General features: G+C 46.1%; 1 protein-coding gene and 1 long non-coding RNA gene across 2 annotated transcripts in view; both read left to right on the top strand.

Moving 5' to 3' along the window:
• The first annotated feature begins 4,094 nt into the window (after positions 1–4,094).
• Positions 4,095–12,900, top strand: LOC143131015 (uncharacterized). Its single transcript, XR_012988027.1, has 3 exons — positions 4,095–4,302; positions 8,411–8,552; positions 12,821–12,900. It is a non-coding gene; the product is annotated as an uncharacterized LOC143131015 (long non-coding RNA).
• A 262-nt stretch (positions 12,901–13,162) lies between these two features.
• Positions 13,163–17,893, top strand: part of arhgap32a (Rho GTPase activating protein 32a) — a 43,947-nt gene continuing 39,216 nt past the window's right edge. Inside the window, exon 1 of the mRNA XM_076291116.1 lies at positions 13,163–13,243. Within this exon, the coding sequence (XP_076147231.1) occupies positions 13,221–13,243 (23 nt within the window). The 5' untranslated portion in view covers positions 13,163–13,220. The remainder of the gene's footprint in view (positions 13,244–17,893) is intronic.

Here is a 17,893-nt window from a genome sequence, read left to right on the forward strand (position 1 = left end):
CTGTCCAATACTGGAGCTTTCCACAGACAGAGAATGTGTGGCTGTGTGAACTACAAGTGCTTTATGTCAAACGAAGAAACAAACACTTTTCGATGTAAATCCGTATTGCCCGATTCACTGCTGGTCTGCGGTTCTGTTGCGATTTTTTTAGACTTCTTATTTGTGAAGCTGTGCCCCCCCCCCACCACCACTACTACTACTACTTAATGATCACTTTTGCTAGCAAGCTCTGAAGCTATCTCTGTCAGCACAGTACAGTACCTGTAAGCTATTGTCATTTGGCCAATAGACCGCACAAGTCCAGTCTTTTTCTCTCTCTCTAATGTATCAATGTCTTAAAGCTGCTGTCCGCGTTGGGCCCTGAATCTGGGCTTGTGGGGGTCCGGCCCGGCCTGGCCTGGCTGGGTCCAGTCCGCTTGCCTTTAGTGTGTGAGAGTCAGTGGACAAGAGGGCAGATGGAGTAGGTGGTGGGAGTGAGGTCCCAGGGCTCGAGTGGGATCGGCAGACCATGTTTACATTAGTTAGGTATCATATGTTAGGGCATACAGTATCTAGGAGCGTCGTGTGTGCATAATGACTTGGTGCTATGTCTTCTTGATCTTTCGTGGTGCTGTAGAGAAGAGGGGCGACTCGTGTGGTCAGCTCGTTCGCGCAGTGCGCTCTCTGCACGTCGTGTCTCTCTAACGGGGAAAAACCCACCTAGCCCCCCCCCTCCCCCATTGTCCACGTGCCCTAGGCCTCGTAGTGAGTAGGGATGCAAGCAATAAAACCCATTCTGACCAGATCACGCCACGGAGAGCCGCAAGAGAGAAGTGAAAAGGCATGGTGCGCTAACTCACCTTTATTGTTTTTTGGACTGTTTTTGCAGAAGACAAAAAATAACAGTGTCAGAGAGCTGAGTGATTTGTAAATTCAGTAGTGGGGGAGAAGTGTGAACTAAAGCTTGGCGTGTACTGGGGAATTTCTTATACTGCTTTAACTGTTTGTCTTAGTCTAGCCTGCCCCTCTGGCGCACGGTAGATGGCTTGAGGGTCTCTCTCACCTCTCGGCCTCACAGCATGTTCAGGAGGAAAAGAGAAAAAAAAAACAGAGGTCAACTTTTTTAAAAACTTGTTTTTTTTTATGATTTTGATGTTGTTTTTTGTTTTGTTTATAATAGCACTGTTTACAAACACCAATGTAAATCTCATCATCAGTTTTCAGACGTGACAAGATGGTCCTTCACTGGGTGCCAGTGTTTAACTGCGCATTCAGACAAATATTCCTCAAATGGCTGTTGCTGTTGTCATTTTACTGATTTCTCCTGTGTGTGTGTGGGTGTGAGGAGAGAAGCGTGTGTCTGCTAATATCATCTAGGATGTTCTAGACATATGTAGTCTTCCTGTCTTTTGCTTCTATTTGAGAAATGACTAACTTCAGAGGGCTCATCTTGACTGATTGTGTGTGCGTACATGCGTGCGTGTGGGGGTGTGTGTTTGATTGCTTCACCTGTCGACGCTCTTGTGTCATGCGCCCAGACACTGACTCATTCGTCCTGAGCTGCAGGGGCCGCCCTGCATCTCCTCGCAGCTCCATGTTGTTTTAACTCATGCGCTTGGACCAGCACACAAATGGTAGAATGTAAAGTTATTATTATTATGCACTATTCCTGACTGTCTTACCGCACAGCCTCATTCAGAGAAATAGTGCTTCTGTCTCATGCAGCTCCGCGGCGCTCCATTCAGCTACGCTGTGCCGTACTGTGCTTGTTTACATGTCGCGTCACGTCCAGTCACGCAGCTTTCTGTTGTTTTTGTTTACGCTGGCACCCATCCCATGGTTTTATATTTTACAAACATCACGCAAGTCCCATGCAACGTGGATGAGACTGTTCCAGCGTTTGCAAAGACCCCCCCCCCCCCCCCCCAAACCCCTCCACAACCCCCAGAGCACATCTTTTAGCCTCCTTAGCCAGATCTTGGTTGGATGATGGGATCTGTTCCCCCTCGGGTCAGTTAATTGGTCTTTAATTCCAGGTGTTTATTTGGACACCGAGCACATGGTGCTGAACCCAAAGCCTTTGTGAGGATTTAAACCACTCTGAGCTCTGAGGTGGTGCTCTTCTGCTTGGTTGCACTGGCAGCAGGAACGCTGTTTGTTTGTGTGTGTGTGTGTGTGTTCTGGATGTGTTGCTGATGCTGGGGCGTGTCTGGTCTGAATCTGGTGGATGTTTGTCTGTTTGACCCTGTGTTACATCAGAGCCAGAATCACTCCAGAGTCAGAAACCATCAGAGCTGCCTCAATAGGTGAGTGTTTGTGCATGTGTGTGAGTGTGTGTCTGTGAGCATGAAAGTGTTAGGGAAACTATCTTTAAACCGATGCTCTAGTGTGTCCCTTGTGACAGCAGAACCATTGACCTTCTCAGAGGGATGAAAGGGTGTGTGTACTGCAAGCTCAAGTTCCAGGTGCTGCTTTCTATCTGTCCGCTTGTGTGTGTGTGTGTGTGAAGGGCAGCGGTAGCCGTGGAATATTTAGGGTTCCGTTAGATGGGTGGAGCCACCCCCCACCACTAGTCCCACATCATGGCACAGACAGCTCAGCTTTACCGTTTACATCTCCAGGCGCCCACACACACACACATATACACACACATTCATTTCAGCTGGGTTTTATTCAGTTCACATTGTTCAAATGCTTTGTTCCATCGTAATAACCCTCAAAAAATTTTGTATTTTGATATAATAAAACATTGCAATGACACTGGTGTCCACATCCTTGCAGTCTTTTGTACCCCCTCCTCCTCCATCTTCTTCTTCTTGTGGAAGTAGGCCTTGCACTAACCACCAGAGGTCACTAAAGAGCAGACAGGTGTATCTGTGGGTAAAAGCCCTTCTCTGGTCAGAATAAGATTAATTCAACCGCATTGGTACATGCATCACAGTTTTCCCCATTATGTTGAAACACAAATTTTAAATCTCACTCCACATTACTCTCAGGTGGGAGTGAGGCACAAGGAATGTTCCTAACGAGATATTTCCACTTGTATAAAACCTGATCCTGTGTCGCGTGAGTGTTATTATCATAATAAATTATAGTGGTGGTGGGTTGGGCTGGTTTATTTGGATGGATCTGTTGTTTGAAAAAGAAACATGCATTTCTGTCACCAGCCACCATTTGTGCTCCACTAACGCACATCCTCTGTGCCGGTTGCTGAATCATAACTGGACTGGTGTCACTAAGGTTGAAAGGTCACCGAAACTCAGCTGGTGAGAGACTGGATGTCCAGATTTACTACACCACTTCCAAAATGGCTGCTGCCCCAGTGAGAAAGGTGTGAAGTTTACCAGTGAACCAAGACTTGAGAGTTGAAAAGAAGGCCTGGATGTTGGCGGCTGTCCTCAAATGAGTACTAATGTAAGTTCAAAGGTTATAAAGACGATCACTAATCTTAGTTGAAATCATGTATTATATGTGTCTTCAAGAAAAGAATCAAGGAATGGTGCCTGTGGACCTGCTTGTAAGCTTTCCAAATTCAGCAAGCTTCGTTTGTCTCTGATTTGTGCTCTAAACCTCCAGAGGTCAAAGTCTCTGCACAGGGCACACACACCCAGTGACAATACATTAACTAGCACAATGAAGGAACACAGTGACTGCTCAGAAGAGATACTAGCAGATCTTAGGTGCTGACAACTCACTACCAGACAATGCAGACTGAGACATTACCAGAACTTCAGTTAATACTTATGAATTATAATTTAAATGAAATTAATATTGTACTCTAAAATCAGTCATGTTTGTTTAAATTAATGTTAGGGTCTCCATTAGATTATGTTTTTTATACAGGAATGAAGTCAATAAAAAAAAATAAGGCCAGAAAAATGTTGCCATCTTTAAGGCTAAACATGTAGAAAAACATACAAGAATAGTTTGATAGTTTACACACGATAATGCATTCTTTAGATTGCTCACATCTCTGCATAATGCCAGTATCCTATGGATTATGTCATTAGAATCGCAGCATTGATTTTTCTCTACGCCTCTTGACTGGTCCCCGCTGCGCGCCACCGACAGACGTCAGCGTGCGCGCTCTGGGCATGGCGTTGCGAGAGGATCCTCAACACAGAGTAGAGTTTGCGCCTTCGTAGCCTGTAATGTCCGGGTCTGGTCTTATTCACTACTAGTAGGGATAACTTTTCTGGCATGGGTCTGGATTTCACGGGTCATCCCAAGGAATGCCAACACCGTCCCGTCGCCATCGAACTTGCGAGCAGCGTCTAGGAGGCGTGAGTCGCGGAGTAGAAGCGCGTGTCCTTCAGAAAACAGGTAGGCTATCTGCAAACACACAGGTGCAGTCTCTTTCCTCACTAGCCTTTCCGATTTCCCTGCACTATCGCACTCAACAGTGCCAGACATGTGTGTCACATCGCTCAGTTGCGTTTATGGGTTGAAGATCACCGCCTCTGTGAAGCATGGCATGAGACTACGCAGCATCCGCAGCATCCGGGAGACTTTATTAATTCAGTTAGTAAAACTATCGTATGTCTGCAAGGGAAAGAGAAAGATCATAGCCCATACTATGACCTCCGCTGATCGAAACCATGTAAGTTAGGCGATGATGCGAAGCGTTATGGGCAGCCAGTGTAACGGAAATGGGCGAACACATGCCGACAACGCATAGGTTATGAGAAAATTCTACGATCAGAATTTCTCAAGGACTAAATTGTGTGTCTGTGTGTGACTGAGTGAGTGTGTGAGAGAGAGAGGTGAGGTCTTTCTCATTGACTTTTTCTGCTACATCATCAACAGTAGGTCGCTACTGTACGGTGGGGAGGGGTGCCCACTCAGAAGTAAGAGTTGCCATGGAGACGACTGCAGCCCTTCCGTCTCTCAGTCGGAATGTTGGGGGGGGCTCAGGCTCACATTAAAGTCACAGCCGAACCCAGCAGGCACAAAACAACGCACAACAGCACTCCAATGGAGTTGACAGATGCCAGAGACAGATGATTGACATATTACGAATTGAGGAAAATGCAGATTAGGAAAACACATGAATAATTCCTAAGCTGTTTATTGCTCCAATTTTGCTGTTTGGAGCTGTAATTGGAGCTATTCCATCAATCAGGTTTGAGTTCCCCAAATTGGGGATAGGGGTGCAGGGGGTAATTACACATTTGACCTTAATTGTAGATCAGCATTTTTAAAATGAAATTATAATAATATTTCTCTACCTGCTGTAAAACACACTTGCACAGGGATCTGTGCAGCCTCAATGTAATTGAATCTAATCTGGCCCTCAATAGAGCTCTTCCCAATGATCCTCAGTATCATACAAAGTTCTTTCCAGCATTTCCGCTGTCATTTGGTCTTTTGATGTTGCGAGATCCATATTTCACATAGCGTAGCCCAGCAGACCGGAGTGAATATTAATACCATGGCCAAAAACACCGTGCTCTGTGGCCACGAGTGCCCTACTTTTCCAGCAGTATTACCCAGCACATGGCCCTCCTGAAGCACCAGCCTGTTGGTATGCGTTTCTAGGCCTGTGTGTGTGTGTGCGTGTGTGCGTGCGTGCGTGCGTGAGTGTTTGTGTGTGTGTGTGTGTGTGTGTGTGGGCATGGTGGGCCAGCTTGTGTAGATATTTGGATGTTTTCTTTCTCACACAGCATAGGAGGTGTCTCTCCTGGATGCTGTGTGTGTGTGTGTGTGTGTGTGTGTGTGTGTGTGTGTGTCAGTACAGTCCCCAGAGTGTAGCTGCCTGGTGACTCTAGTTGTTGGCTGCAGCAACTCGAGCTAAGCAGAACCGATTGTTTTCGGGGGTTTTTTCGTACCGAAAATACTTGGTGACCTCGAGAAAGAGAGATCTGTGTGAAAAATTGCCGGAATTCTCCTTTAAAGAAGGCAGGACAGCACCCTGCTGCAGCAGACAGGTGGAGAGGGAGGGAAAGGGAGTTAAGGAGAGAGAGGTGGGTGGGTGTTCTGTGTGTGTGTGTGTGTGTGTGTGTGTGTGTGTGTGTGTGTGTGTGTGTGTGTGTGTGTGTGTGTGTATGTGCTGAGCGTATACAAGTCGTGCTGATTGAAAAACATCCATCAGGAGACAGGGGACTGTGAGAAACACACACACAAGCTTGGAATGCTGGGAGGCTGCCACAGGGCTGCTCTGGTGTGTGTGTGTGAGTGTGTGTGTGTGTGAGTGTGTGTGTGTGTGTGTGTGTGTGTGAGTGTGAGAGTGAGTGTGAGTGTGAGTGTGGCTATAGAGCAGAGCAGTAACCTTGGGTGGGTAACAAAGACACCAAGAGTGCTCACTCCCCTATCGGAGATGCCACTGGTGCTGACTATTGACACACACACACACAGAGACTGGAGTCAGAATCACAGAATCAGCATGCTGTTTGTTTGTGTGTGTGTGTGTGCTCATGTGTGTCCGTGTCCGTGCATGTGCATGTGCATATGCGTATGCCCTATGTGGACTGATTGTGTGTATTTTTTTATTTGTGTGTGTGTGTGTGTGTGTGTGGTTGCCACTGACCCCACACATTTTTGTGAAGGAGAGGGCTGATGCTTGCTGGGGGCTCAGTGCAGGGCAGAGTGAGCAGAGCTGAATTCAGATGAATGGAGCTGAGGTGTCCAACTAGAGGATTGTGCTGAGTCAAGCTCACGCATTAACTCTCAAAGGAACACACCACAGTACCCACTACAGTACACACACACATGCACACATACACGCACACACATACACATACACACACACACACATACACACACACACACACACATGCACACAAAGAAAAACTTATACACACACACACACACACACACCAACACACTACCCCAGTACACAACTCCAACACACACGACTACTCCAGCACACTTCAACTCCAACACATGACCCCAGTACACTACTCCAACACACACAGGTACTCCAGCAGACCACACATGACTACTCTTACACTTCAGCACACACCACTCTAACCCACTACAGTGGGTACTACTGCATACAGACTATTAGAAATATTCTAATACATTCACATGATAAAGTTTCCAGTGGTGCTTATATTCTCCTGATGGTGACCTCTATGGTTAATTTTTGCATGTGTGGGACAGGTGATTGCTGGGGGTTAAGTTCACTGCGCTGGAACATTCCATATGTGTTTATGGTCTAGAGTAAGAGTTGGCTTTGGAATCCATGAAGCAGGCGTTTTGACTGCTAGTGAAATAAGGGCTGTCACAACATTCTCAGGGCAGTGTTTTCTGCAGGATGTTACTGAACACAAACACATCCACACAAGAATACAGTGCGCTGACTGTTCACACACACACACACACACACACACACACACACACACGCAGGGCTGGAGTTATCTTTGTGTGTGCATGTGCGTGTGTGTGTGTGTGTATTTGTCAGTGTGCGTTTGTATGTGTGTGTGTGTGTTGGAGTGGGTTACTGGGAGTCCTGGACACCCCTAAGGTCCTACCTCTTACAGCCACTTAGCACACACACAGACACACACACACACCTTAACACACACACACATATTTACACACATGGTTTGGCACACACACAGATTTACACACATACTTTAACACACACATATTTGCAAACACACTAATGGCGTGCCTTCCCAGCTGTACTCTACCCAGCTACGGAGCACCAGCCTTGCAACTTCACTCTCCCCGACCTGGAGTATTATGAATTGCTTTTCGGCAACTGTGCAATGGCTTACTATTTTTATGAAATCGTGTGACATTACCTTGCCAGTCGGCATTGCTCAGCGGAGAGCCAGATCTTTGCCAGTTTGTAAACAAATCCACATGGACTGTGTCCAGGGGGGAAGGAGAGAGCCATGAGTAGTATTTAAGACAGTTACCACCAACATCTTTACTCACACATCCTTACACACACACACACACACACACACACACACACACACATCTTTACACACACACACCTTAACACACACACATCTTTACACACCCAGCAAGTCCCTCAGCTTTACACACATCTTTGCACACACATCTTAACACACACACCTTAACACACACACCTTAACACACATAACACACACTTTAAAACACACATCTTTACACACACATCTTTACACACACACCTTAACGCACACACATTAACGAACACCCCTCTCTCTCTATCTCTCTCTTTCTTTCTCTCTCCCTCTCTCTATCTCCATCTATTCCCCTTCCTCTACCCCTCTCTCTCACATCTCTCTATTCACATCATTCTGCCCCTCTCTCTCTCTCTCTCTCTCCTCTCTCTATCTTCATCTATTCCCCTTCTCTGCTACCTCTCTCTCTCATTCCTTTCTGCTAACTCTCTCTCGTCTCTCTATTCACCTCATTCTCCCTCCCACCCTCTCTCTCCTCCCACCCTCTCCCTCTCTCCTTCCTCCCTCCTTCCCTCCCTCCCTCCCTCATGCAGACAGGCAGCTGTTGCAGTGAGGCAGTAGCATGGAGGCAGGAGGCCGTGTCGCCACGGTTGCAGCTGCCGTAGCTCCGGCTCCGGCGACGGCTGCTCCGGTGCACCAGCAGGACTCCGCTGGTCGTCATGACGCAGCTGATGGGTAAGACACAGCTTCATTCCTCCGCTTGTCCCTGATGCTCCGCACTGCTGCCGGGCTCAATGATTTATCATGAGGCACGTGTGTGTGTGTGTGTGTGTGTGTGTGTGTGTGTCTGTGTTTGTGTGTGTGTGTGTGCGCGTGCATGTCCGTGTATTTGTGTATGTGTGTGAGAGAACAAGATAGCGGATCAGTGCGTATATTCATAAATTCATGAGGAGCAGGCTGTGTGGATGTAAGAGAAGTATGCCAGGTCAGAGCATAACTGCATGCATTTTTTAGATGGTGTGTGTGTCTGTGTGTCTGTGTGTGTGTGTGTGTGCACATGCATGAGCACGCTCATGCATATGTGTCTGAAAGTGTGTGTGTGTGTGTTAGGACGGCAGGCAATCAGTCATTTGTGTGTGTGGTATTTTGGTGCTGTTGGTTGTCATAAGTCCTCATGCTCATCGCCTCCCTTTGGGCCCTTTAACATGTGTCAGCTAACGCTAGCATTTGTGCTGGGCAATCTGACAATCTGTGTGGTGTGAGTGTGTCATTTGCAGTGTATGTTATGTGCATGGCATGGCCATGTGTCTGTGTGTGTATGCCATGTGTTTGTGTGTGTATGCCATGTCTGTGTGTATGCTATTTGCGTTGTATGTAATGTATAGATCATGGCCATTTTGTTTCTGTGTGTGTATGCCATGCCTATATGCCATGTCTGATTCTGTGTGCTTGTGTGTGTTTCTGTGTGTGTGTGTGTGTGTGTGTGTGTGTGTGTGTGTGTGTGTGTTGATACCCTGGAGATCCTGAGCTCCATCCTCCTTTTTGGGTTCTGGGTCCGTGTGATAGATCTCCTGAGACCTCCTGATGCTCCCAACTCTGAGGAGTGCAGCATAGCTTTCATCAGAGGCCTCGTTCAGACCCCTCCACAGTCACTGGCCTGAGCAGTCCCCGTCTCTTTTAGAATGTGAATGGCAGTGTGTGTGTGTGTGTGTGTGTGTGTGTGTGTGTGTGTGTGTGTGTGTGTGTGTGTGTGTGTGTGTGTGTGTGTGTGTGTGTCTGAATGCCACTCCTGGACCTCAGCTACTTAAAACAGTCCCGTGCCAACACCCCGCAGGGCATTCCGATTGGCTAGGGCAGGCTCTAGTGCGCGGCCTTTAGAATAGGACAATGGGATTTTAGTCTCCAGAGCTGCACACAACCCAGCATGCACTTCACCTCTGTTCAGTTCAGTTGCTTCTTAGAAGTCTGACAACTAACGCTTTTTACATCACTGATTCATGACAAGGCTACAACACTGCAACACACATTTTAAATACAGGGGGTTCACAGTAGTGCAACAACGTGCAATAACACCAACAACACCTTTGTTACACTACTCGTTGTAGATTATGAACTTGTTAGCCCGCAAAGTTAACCAACGAAGCTGATAGCCAACAATCAGTGAAGTTACTTTTGTTTTTGTGACCCGTTTTGACGGATGTTGAACAGACATTGGTGTTCAAAACTGAGTTGATAAGTATTTCTCTGCCTCTTCTTAGACCAACTCTGACCTGATGCTGGACTGACTTAGTGGCAAAATGTCAGAAACGCTCTGAGGTGAAAGGGTTATAAAATAGCACAACTGTGATTTGACATGTTTTCACTCACACCGCTGAAACTCCTCGCTCTGCAGTGATTGGTGTGAATGAGCCTGTACAGAATGCTAGACCAGAACAGACATGCTGGTGATATAGCAAGGAAAACTGAGCAGATGTAGAGCATACAGTATAAAAACCCATCTGTCTGAGCCCCCCCCCCCCCCACACACACACACACTTCCTGAGCATGTGTAGCACAGTGACACAGGTGTAATAATGTAACTTAAAGTAGCTTCAGGAGGGTGGGGGGAAGAGAAGGAGAAAACTGGAGAGAGGAAGGCTATGTTAATGTTAATGTGCTGAAAGGCTATGAAAGTCTGAGAGACTCCTCTCACTCTCACATGTAGAGAGAGAGGTATGTGAGGAAGGGAAACCCCCCCCCCCCCCCCACACACACACACATATACACACACACTTAGGAGAGGGCTGGGAAAGAGAGCGTGGGGCTGTGTGGGGCTTTGTGCTGGTCTCTGAGGTGGGTCCGACTGGGCACAGCCCTCTGGCCCGGCCCTTCTCTGGTTTCTCCTGTTTGTGGAGGAAAGAGCTCAGCCCATACAAAGCACTGCAGGGACAGCCTTTTACTGGGACACGGGTCAGGTTTCAGCCCACAATCCAACGGGAGGGGTGGTGCGTGGGTCCGGGGTGTGTGTGAGAACCGCTCACCTGGCGCTGCTGTGACACACACCTGTTTCTTCTATCCCTCAGCAGGCGCCGGTGTGGGCCAGATTCTGGGAGTGTGGGGGTCAGATCATGTGCTCGGTCCCTCTCAGTCCTTCACTCCATCACTCTAGGTGCTTGCACATTGCCCCACCACCAACCAACACCAACAAACACCAACAGTTGTGTCAGTGTGCACCATCGGTCTGTGTTTGTTGGATGGAGTTGTTTGAGTTTGACATGTCCAAAAGTCTTTTTTTTTTTTTTACTGTCTGGGCAGAGTGGAGCTGGAAGGTTAATTTTCTGAACATTCTAAAGACTGCAACTTCAACTGCCAACTTCAGAATGTTGAGGGTTGTTAAACATTGTCTTGGCTACTTTAGAATGTTGGGGTTTGTTTGGGCATTGTCTGGGAAACTTTAGAATGTTGGGGTTTGGTGGGCATTGTTTGGGCAACTTTAAAATGTTGGGGTTTGTTAGACATTGTCTTGGCTACTTTAGAATGTTGGGGTTTGTTAGACATTGTCTTGGCTACTTTAGAATGTTGGGGTTTGTTTGGGCATTGTCTGGGAAACTTTAGAATGTTGGGGTTTGTTAGACATTGTCTTGGCTACTTTAGAATGTTGGGGTTTGTTTGGGCATTGTCTGGGCAACTTTAGAATGTTGGGGTTTGTTAGACATTGTCTTGGCTACTTTAGAATGTTGGGGTTTGTTTGGGCATTGTCTGGGAAACTTTAGAATGTTGGGGTTTGGTGGGCATTGTTTGGGCAACTTTAGAATGTTGGGGTTTGTTAGACATTGTTTTGGCTAATGTTGTAAGAGAAGCGCCTTCTGTCTTCCGACACTCTCCCATCCAGCATTGATACAGTTACCTGAGCTGCTCTGCTCAGTGGCATACTGGAGGAAAATTGTTTGATTTAACAGAAGAAAAAATACTTAGTTAGGATGACAGTGTGTTTGAGATAGCATCAGCTGGCTGAAAGACTGGAGGGTTTGCCTGTGTTGGTGTCTTATCACACTTGTTTTGTTGGATTATAATCTTATCTACACTTGACTCATGATGGGAAATTAATGTATTTGAAAGTAGATACAAGCACACACACATGCACAGACACACACACTAAACATTTACACGCATGAACACATATACACACTTATGTGCACATGCATACATGAAAACACACTCTCACACACATTCTACCAGTCCTCCTGTGTGTGTGTGTGTGTGTGTGTGTGTGTGTGTGTGTGTGTGAGAGATGCGTTCCTAATAGGATCAGGTTTGTGAAGAAGGGAACCGTGTAAGAGCCTGTTTGCCCAAAAGCATGGACTGGCTTTGGTTCCTTAGCTGCACAGGGCTGTCCAGGAGGGTTCTGTTGGGTCTAGGAAGGTTATTTTGGTTCCTCAGTCTTGCTGGGCTTTTCAGGCTTCTGTTGGTTCTTTTAGCTACTATCCAGGAGGGTTCTGTTGGTTCCATGAAATTGCTGTCTGTCAGCTAACAGTCTAGACCATATGTTATTTCACGTGTGTGTGTGTGTGTGTGTGTGTGTGTGTGTGTGTGTGTGTGTGTGTGTGTGTGTGTGTGTGTGTGTGTGTGTGTGTGTGTGTGTGTGTGTGTGTGTGTGTGTGTGTGTGTGTGTGTGTGTGTGTGTGTGTGTGTGTGTGTGTGTGTGTGTGTGTGTGTGTGTGTGTGTGTGCTTCTGCTTCTCTCTTTTGACTTGTTGTTTGACTTGTAGAAAGAGCTTGTGAGCGGTCCAGTGATTTCCCCTGTAGGCTGACTGCTATTGCTAACTGATGTCTGAGAAAGACTTTTATCTTCGACTTCTTCTCTCCTCATTCACTTTATCATCTCCTCCATCTCTCTATCTTCCACTTCATCTTACTCTCCCTCTCATCTCTCCCACTCCCTCTCCATCTCCCTCCCTCTATCTTTCTCTTTCACTTCATCTCAATCCCTCCCTCCACCTCTCTCTCTCTTTATCCTCCGCTCAGGGATCTGTTGCCCGGTCCCCTCCGCACAGAGGAGGAGGAGGATGGGAGTCTCTACCAAAATGACAGAACCGACATGGAGGAAGCTGCTATGGTGCACACACACACACACACACACACTCATATGCACACACACACACACACACACACACACACACACTCATATGCACACACACACTCATACACACACACAGATTCAGTCACAGCATGTCCTACTATGTGTGGTGCAGTATTGCTGATGTATGTAGAAAGTGTGTGAGCTAATGTGTGTGTGTGTGTGTGTGTGTGTGTGTGTGTGTGTGTGTGTGTGTGTGTGTGTGTGTGTGTGTGTGTGTCCCAGCAGGCCAGCAGTGCTGATGTCCCTGAGCCAGAGTCTCTGCGCTCCTGTGTGAGCACAGCTAGCATGAAGGTCAAGAACATCAAAAAGTAAGTGCCCCCCCCCTTCTCCTCTTTTACATCCTCCTCACCTCACCATGCCTGATTCTGCAGTGCTGCTGAGACCCCCTCCCCTCCCCCCCCCCCCTGCTCCATCTGCCCTGCATCCGTTCACACACTCCTCTCTGTCTTTCTCTTTCTCTCTCTCTTTTAATCTTAATCTTTCAATCTTTTAATCCTTATCTGTCCCCTTGACTGTTGCTTTTTCTCTCTTTTCTTTGTCATGATCTGTCTATCTTTTTCAATCTGTCTGCATGCTCTCTTATACTGCCCCTCTCTCTCTCACTCTCCTGCATCTCTCTATCATTTAGGGACTGTTTGTTATTTATAAACGGGGCCACCGGAGGAAAATAGGGGAGGGTCATGTTTTTTTTATTCTTTGTTGAGGGGAGGGTCACCTAACTTTTTTTTGTCTAGGAGGGGGGGTCACCCATCTTTTGTATTAATGAAAACAGCAAAAAATCAAAGTGGCTTGTTTGATTTTGTTCCTCTTTCGTTCCATAGCTCTGTCAACATTGAACAATGAAAATAAGGGAGATTTCCCGGGTTTCTCACGCAAAATACGGAAAATGTCAACATTCCCCATTAACGTTGGAAGGGTTGGAGCAACAGCCTACTTAATTCACGCCTAACAGCCTATATCCATTTGGTCAACTTTATCCAGCCCTAAAAAAGCTAAATTTAACTTTGGTTTACTTGTAGTTTACCGTGTAGCCTAACTTTAAACAGTGTGCATGCTTAACATAAAGCATACTTGTGCTTCATTCATCCACACATCCAGCTCCTAACGTTTTGACAAGCATTTCTACCAATTAACCTTGTTCCTGCCCATCTCTAGCTTTGCTGTCTCCATCCTTTCTGTTTTTGTTTTTTGCAAAAAAATATACAGTAGGCCCTATTTATTGGTAACCAGCAACAAGTGCAATTTGTTAATCGCTGTCATTCTCTCTCCTGCCAACAAAAATGTGTTACGTTCCAAGTAGCAGTGCGTAATTCTGCTTCAAAAAGTTGAACAAATACATTGATCATATAAATAGCCAGTTTATGGTCTACAGTGTAATGTTGGTAAGTTATGGTAGGCCAACTTGGAGTGTATATACAGGGGGAATTCTTTGTCTACTCGTAGCTGAGTAGCCTGGCAGGTGTGCACGTAGACATAGCCTACGGCCGAACACTGCAAGCGCCAATGAATCGTGCTCTCACGACAACCACGTCGTTTACTTAAATAGGCCTAGGTTAACATCACTCTGATTCGCATTCAAGCAAGCAAAACGATGATTTGAATACATCTGTTTCACTGGAAGGGCAAGGGGTAACAACAGGACAACACAGAGACAGGCCAGAATGCAGGACTAATGTTATGAGAGTATTACAGTAATATGGGATATTCTACGGGAAAATATTAAAACGGCAAGACAGCGGGGAAAAGTTAAAATAATAAAACCCGGAAAAAGTTGGCATGTTAGGTATTTTTCGGTCCCTGTGATTATTTGTGAAATTGTGCAAACGGCCTTTTCAAGTCATTTTCAAGTCATTAATCAATTTTGTAGCAAGCTCCAAAATTGACGCTCGTCTGAGAAATTGAGTTTTGGATAATGTTCAGCTTCGGCAGCTTTACAATGACTGAGGAAGCCTAGAGACGAGTCCATAGTAACAAGTTCATGTGTTGAATTTGTTATTACCCAGTGTGCTTTGTTGAATGGTCTCAATGTTTTATTGTTTTATTTCATGTGAATACTTAACTTATTATGACCGCCGCGCAGCGAAGCGGCGGTCATATAGGTTTAGTCAGATTTTTTTTTTTTCTTTTTCGAAAGTCCAAATTTCCGTCAAGGATTCCCGGGACACTGAAAGACCGGGGTAGACGAAACTTGGTGGGCATGTAACCCCATATGGATAGCATGGAACCATCGTTTTTCGTTTTGATCTGTAGCCCCCCCGCTGGACTGCACCCCCCGAAAGGAGGGTAGGGCAGACACATTTTTCTGTGAATATCTCGAGAACCGTAAGGTTTAGGAGGACCATTTTTTTTGTATGTTGATCTCAAGGGGCCATGTCAACCCATTCCATAACCACTCATTTCATGTATAGCGCCACCTAGTTAAACACAAAAAAGTAAAAATGAGGTGTTGTAATCGCAGGTATCTGTGACCTAACATAGTCAAAACTGCACGAAATTGGAAGTGTAGGATCATTATGACACCCTCTGAATGCACGCCAAGTTTCGTGGAATTCCGTTCATGGCGGGCCACACAATAAATTAATTTATGTTACTATACACCAACTGGCCTGTAGGTGGCCGGAGACAGTTTTCTGTGAATATCTCGAGAACCGTAGGGCCTAGGAGGTCCACCTTTTTTTTGTATGTTGGTCTTAAGGGGGCATGTCAACCCATCCCATTACCACTTATTTCATGTATAGCGCCACCTAGTTAAAAATTAAAAAGCAAAACATTAGGTGTTTTCATCACAATATCTCTGGCTGACATGGTCAAAACTGCACGAAATTGAAAGTGTAGGATCATTATGACACTCTCCAAATGCATGCCAAGTTTTGTGAACTTTCGTTCATGGGGGGCCTTACAATAAAATAATTTATGTGTACATTTAGTGACCGTACACCAACAAGGATTCCCGGGACACTGAAAGACCGGGGTACACGAAACTTGGTGGGCATGTAACCCCACATGGATAGCATGGAACCATCGTTTTTCGTTTTGATCTGTAGCCCCCCCGCTGTACTGGACCCCCTGAAAGGAGGGTAGGGCAGACACAGTTTTTTGTGAATATCTTGAGAACCGTAGGGCCTAGGATGACCAATTTTTTCCGTATGTTTGCCTCCAGGGGTCATGTTAACCCATTCCATGTGCACACATGTGCATAAACAGATACACACGCACACACATACATTCACAGTAATCATACGTATGACACATACTCACACAGTAGACATATGTACGCACGCATGCACATGCACAAACACACATACGCAGGCAAACACACAAGCATGCACACACACACACACACACACACACACACACACACATAAACATAAATGTGTACACGCACACATGCACACAATTCAAGAATTTCTCAGAATTATGAACAGGCAAGATGGGGTGGGGTTGTATAAAATGAATTTTACATGTGAAATCTATGAACTAATCATGTTTTGGTACTTGTTGTCTAGCAGATACCAGTGAGAATTGAGTGTGGATAATGCAATTTAGTGAGACAGTTAGAATCATATAGGCCTTTCAGCATGATTTATTTTTGTGGTAAAAATGTGCTGGACTGGGCGGCGGTCATATTTTGTACCGCTCTGCGGTACATCTAGTTTCAAGTAGGCTAATGCAGTTGCAGGAAGTGTGCAATTAGTTTCCATGCTTATTGTGTTTCCACAACAATGTTAGTGAGTAAATCTACTGAAATGGCCACCATCTTGGTGAAGTGTGATGTGTAAGAATAGAAAGCAGAGGTTGATTTTAGAACGGTAGCCTGAGTCCATGTGTTTTCGGCGCCTAATAGCGTGGGCGGAAGGTAGGCTACTGACAATTGGCCGGGGAGGGTCATGTCTTTTTTGAACATACTTCTGGAGGGTCGTTGAACATTTTCTTGCAGGCAGGGGAGGGTCATGCAACTTTTGATTGAAGCATTCAAAATCCCTCCGGTGGCCCCGTTTATAAATAACGAACAGTCCCTTATCCCTCTTTTTCTGCTCCTCTCGCTCTCCATTTCCTTATCTTTACCTCCTCTCCCCCACTCTCTCTTCCCCTGCTTTCAGTCCTACTGTACGTGTAAGTCCGCATGTTCTGTGGATGTAAAGCAGGTGGGCCATTTATCAATTTAACAACATAACCGGCCATTTGGAATTCCGAACTTAACCGGCTTTTACACTACTCCCCTCCTAGTATTTACGACCTACATTATGTAAAAGAGCTCGTGTCTGAACGAAGCAAAGAACTTGCAGAGATTCTGTTCATGTGCGTCGGTGTCGTTCACACATGTGACCGCATAAACAGCCGTCAGCATGTTAGCGTCATATCTGAATCACCCGAAGGGTCAGACCTCCGTTTGACAAAGCTCCGCATATACTGTGGAGGATGTGTCTTAAAGCAGCTTACAGTATATCTCTTCTTTTTCACTTTATTTGTAGTCTCTTTTTCCCTTTGCCTCCCTTCTCCTGCACTTACTATGTCCTCGCTCTTTCTCTCCCCCCCTCTCTTCCCCCTCTCTTTCTTCCACTCCCCCTCTCTTCCTCTCCCTCTCACCCTGTGAATAAAACTAGGCCTACAAGAGAATACTGATGAGCTCTCTGTTTCTGTGCCTGCGTGTGTGTGTGTGTGTGTGTGTGTGTCTGTCCCTCTCTCCCTCTCTATCTCTATCTTTTGTGTGTGTTTGCCTGCCTCTCTCTCTCTCTCTGTCTCTCTCTGTCTCTCTCTGTCTCTCTCTCTCTCTCTGTGTTTGTGTATGTGCCTCTGTGTGTGTGTGTGTGTGTGTGTGTGTATGCACATTTTGTGTCTGTCTCTCTCTCTCTCTCTCTCTCTCTCTCTCTCTCTCTCTCTCTCTCTCTCTCTCTCTCTCTCTCTCTATTTCTCTGTCTTTGTGTATGTGATATGTGTGTCCCTCTGTCTGTGCCTAT

This window comes from Alosa pseudoharengus, unplaced genomic scaffold, assembly GCF_046254945.1.
Source record: "Alosa pseudoharengus isolate Yale_2024_CS ecotype anadromous, Long Island Sound unplaced genomic scaffold, YU_APseudo_1.1 YU_APseudo_1.1_scf_18, whole genome shotgun sequence".
Lineage (NCBI taxonomy): Eukaryota > Metazoa > Chordata > Actinopteri > Clupeiformes > Clupeidae > Alosa > Alosa pseudoharengus.